This window comes from Lipophrys pholis, assembly GCF_963383615.2.
Source record: "Lipophrys pholis genome assembly, chromosome: 1".
Classification (NCBI taxonomy): domain Eukaryota; kingdom Metazoa; phylum Chordata; class Actinopteri; order Blenniiformes; family Blenniidae; genus Lipophrys; species Lipophrys pholis.
Window position 1 is genome coordinate 53,292,559 of NC_137635.1, and position 4,281 is coordinate 53,296,839.

A 4,281-nucleotide genomic window follows, 5' to 3' on the forward strand; every position below is an offset into this window, starting at 1 on the left:
ACAACAAGAGGAGGAAGAGGAAAAACGACAGCCCCTGGATCGTCGTCGACTGCCTTGCGTGACAACACGGGGATCGCGTCGAGGCTGCTGGTATGAACCTTTTTCTCTTCTCCTTTTGTCCGCGCGCGCGGTGCGGGGACCGGGCCGCGGTGCCCGGCGCGCGGCGGGACTGCCGCTCCCCGCCGCCGCCTCCTCCGCGGCGGGCGGACCGAGTTTAAAGCCTCCAGAAGAAACATGCCAATGGAGGCTCGCCGAGCAAAATGGCTGGGCGCAGTGAAATGTGAAATATTCCTGCTAAGGTTATCCTCTCCGCACGCGACGCCGCTGTCACGCGAACCCCGCATCCGAACCGCGTTCGTAAAGTGGAGAAAAGTGCGTGTGCGCGCTTCTTGTAGTGTTTGTGCGTCTTTTTTTTCCCATTATTATTATTAGCAGCTCTGCTTGTGTCGGGCCTCTCGGATTTTTTTTTTTTCTTAAAAGATTTCTGCATGAATGATTCTGCCACTTTTCTCTTCTTTCTCTCTTCTCGCGCTTCTTTTTTTTTTAAATTATTATCAAGAAACGTGTTTTTTTTTTTTCCGCTGCAAGTTGCGAGAGTGTGTTGCACACTCAGCCTGTATATATTATGCAAATGGAGCTCCACCCCTTTCTGTGTGGGAAAAATCAAAAGATGTCTCACAGGTTGTTTTTATTTTTATTTTTCTCCTCCCTCCCTCCTGCAGGTTGCTTCTTTCTCACCTGCACCATGTCTGATTTACTAAGATATATCGACTACGACCACAAGGCCACCTTCCTGAAGATGCTGAACCAGCAGAGGATGGAAGGTGAGCACTGCGACGTGGTGGTGGTGGTGGAAAACATCGAGTTCCGGGCCCACCGCTGCGTGCTGGCGGCGTGCAGCAACTACTTCAAGAAGCTCTTCAAGAAGCAGAGCGACGAGGACAACTCCATCGTGGAGCTGGACTTCATCCGCTCCGACATCTTCGAGGAGGTGCTCAATTACATGTACACGGCGCGGCTGGCCGTGAGGAAGAAGGACATTAACATGATGATGTCCTCGGGCCAGATCCTGGGGATCAACTTCCTGGACAACCTGTGCACGCAGAAGCGGGAGCTGACCAACATGAAGACTCGGGAGAACCAGGCCCCCGGCGACCACGGCATGCGGGCGCAGGACGCCATCCTGAAGGAGCTCGCCATGGAGGAGGTGAGGAAGAACAGCTTCTACGACCAGGGTATGGACAGCATGGGGCCCGGCGGCTCGCACGTGTCGCAGCCGCACAACTACAACACCAACATGGGGAAGGACCCTCACAGCCACAGCTGGGGCTCGTCCTCCTCCAGCGACATGAAGCTGGAGTACCTGCTGTACGGCCACCGTGACCACGGCTCCTGCCAGGGCGCCGGCGCCAAGCCCCTCGACCACAACGCCAAGAAGGAGCGCCTGCTCACCGCCAACCGCCCGTACGGCTGCGAGCACTGCCCCAAGGCCTTCACCACCGCCGCCCACCTCAAGGAGCACCTGAAGATCCACTCGGGCTTCAAGCCGCACCGCTGCGTCGTGTGCGGCAAGGCGTTCATCCGCGGGCCCGACCTGAAGCGGCACGAGCGCGTCCACAGCAACGAGCGGCCATTCGCCTGCCAGATGTGCGAAAAGGCCTTCAAGCACAAGTCCCACCTGAAGGACCACGAGCGGCAGCACCGGGGGGAGCGGCCCTTCAACTGCGGCTCCTGCGACAAGGCCTTCATCAAGGCGTCGGACCTGAAGCGCCACTGGAACACCATGCACAGCGGCAACCCCCGCAGACAGATGTCGCTGTCGCCCGCCGCCTCCCAGCACGGCCAGGCGGAGGCCGCCGACCAGAGAGACTGGAAAATGGAGACCGGGCCACACTCGCACAATTCAGGAGACTGTTAAAAAGGCCTGCGAGCACACACACACATACACATTTATATATATATATATATATATATATATATATATATATATATACCTGACACACATTTTAAAGAAAAGAGAAACATGTGTACACACTGACTGACACACACACACACACACACACACACACACATCACACGGACTGTGATGGGAGTGAGTAACGGATCATAGCATGTTCATAAGACTGTGGGGATGTATTATTATTCTAAAGAGTTATGTCAAAAAGCGATGTTTTCCTTTCCACCTGTAAAATCATGTAAATGTTTTAGTTCACGCTACTATACATATATTTTTCACACAAAAAAAAAAAAAAGCATCGTCGCTATCTAGACCCCGAGGGGTTCCCATAACATTATTCTCTTTTTACTTTAATGGGATATGTAACATTTAAATGTTTTGTTTAACCTTTACTGGATTTTATGGCGACGAAAAGAGAGTAAACGACGACTTGGGGGCGGGGGAGGGGGGGGGGGGGGGATTTAAATTTTCTTTCCAGCATAACATTTGTTGAGTATATTCATGTGGATGTTTTTAATGGATGTGTTTAGTTGTATTGATTGATATTACACTGTAAAGAGTAAAGAGTCACCATTTTTGCATTCGACGCAGACGATACCAAAGTCTTGGGCCTTCCGACGGATCGTCTCTCTCGTGAGAGACCGTCCCGCCCAAGCAGCCGGCCAACTTAGATTTACTGTTATACAGTATAACTTGTCATCCAGCTATCAAACAGTCAATGATAGATATGTGTGTATATACTGTAGTTTAGTTTGTTGCACAATTAGAGTACACAATAATGAATTATGCACATATAACATTGTCTTACTCCTACACTTTGACAATAAACACCATTTGCTGTGTTTTATCGTTCTCGTGACGTTTGGTTATTGCGGACGAGGTCCGATCGCGGAAAGATTGAGAAGAAAAAAAATGCAGTGATGCACCGATACCGGGATATTTGCCGATACCGATGTGATACCTGGTGGCCCTAAACAGCTTGCAGACGTTACACGTTCAGCGTGGAAAAAAAACTTCCACGCTGTAGATTCTGTGACGTAGCGACGGATTTAAAGGGAAACGATCGCATTGCCCGATGTAGTTTGACGATATCGGGCCGATACTCGATCCGGATATCGGATCGGTGCATCGTTGGTGAAAGTTCCCCGATGCAACCCGGCGAGTATCGCGTGATGTCTGCAGGCACGGCCGATGCTCAGTGGGTCAGGATTTTACTCGGAGCTACATGCTGCGTGCTAAAAGGTTTCAGAGCTCACACACAGCAGCGATGCTGATCGAAGTGTGACCGATAACAGTGGCGCTCGGACCGCGGTATTCTCCACGCTGTTTGCAATGCCTTGACATATTTGCATATGGAGTATAAATGTAGATTTTGTGGCGTTTAAAGGTTAATACTTTTAAGAAAATAAAAAAAGTGGCATCATTGCTTAGAAAGTCGAGGCGCATCTGTCGCGTCCTCGGTAAATGTCAAAGTGTGTTTTGGGTTCGGTTTCCACCAGTTTGAATGGAGTTAAGGTGCATTAAGGCGACACGGTTTCGCTTAAAACACGAGAATGTGACGTTCATTCTTGTGTCAAAAGACGTTTGCTGTAAATAAAGAAAACAAACAAGGCGGGTTTGTTTTGGCGGCAGAAAAGTGACGGCGGGTTTCTAGTTGAAACTTTCCTCCAGGCTGATTGGAGCTTTAAAACCCCCGCGTTGTGCAAACAACCACATCTACCGCCCGCTAAACCACACACACACACACACACACACACACACACACCTCTGTGCTTTGTTCAGCCTTCTTCCAGGTATGAAGCTAACCTCTCCCTGACCTCATCCTCACACACACACACACACACACACACACACACACACACACACACACACGCCCAACATGGCTTCCTTCATCTCCAAGGAGAAAGAAGAAGAAAAGAAAAATTCCCAGCAGCTTTCTTATGCTCTGCATGCGACACTAGATGGTGCCCTGCTCATACTCATTGACCTGTTGCTTCCCAATTTGACCTTCTTGTATCGACCCTGAGCAAAGCTTCACCAGCCGAGGGAACACACACACACACACACACACGTCCTGCAGTGTGAAATGTATGCGCGCTCACACCTCGAGTGTTTGCCATATATTTACATACATCCCAGTGTTCTGGAGCGAGGCCAGCGCTCTGCAGCGACGGGCAGATGGGAGAAAGTCTCATTTCTGAGCAGTTTAACCACACGAGCGTCTTCGGCGTGCCGCGCTTGGCGTTGTGTGTCGGACCGATACGGAGGAGAAAAGGTCCGATCGCCTGTAATTTAGGGTTAAAACACTTTTTTCTTTCTTTCTT

At 50.4% G+C, this 4,281-nt stretch overlaps 1 protein-coding gene across 1 annotated transcript; it reads left to right on the forward strand.

Annotated features, from left to right (window-relative positions):
* On the forward strand, positions 1 to 2,016 carry LOC308118164 (zinc finger and BTB domain-containing protein 14-like). The gene is made up of 2 exons (XM_080477447.1): positions 1 to 90; positions 723 to 2,016. The coding sequence occupies exon 2, from the start codon at positions 746 to 748 to the stop codon at positions 1,916 to 1,918; it is 1,173 nt and encodes a 390-aa protein (XP_080333573.1). The 5' UTR covers positions 1 to 90; positions 723 to 745; the 3' UTR covers positions 1,919 to 2,016.
* Positions 2,017 to 4,281: the final 2,265 nt, after the last annotated feature.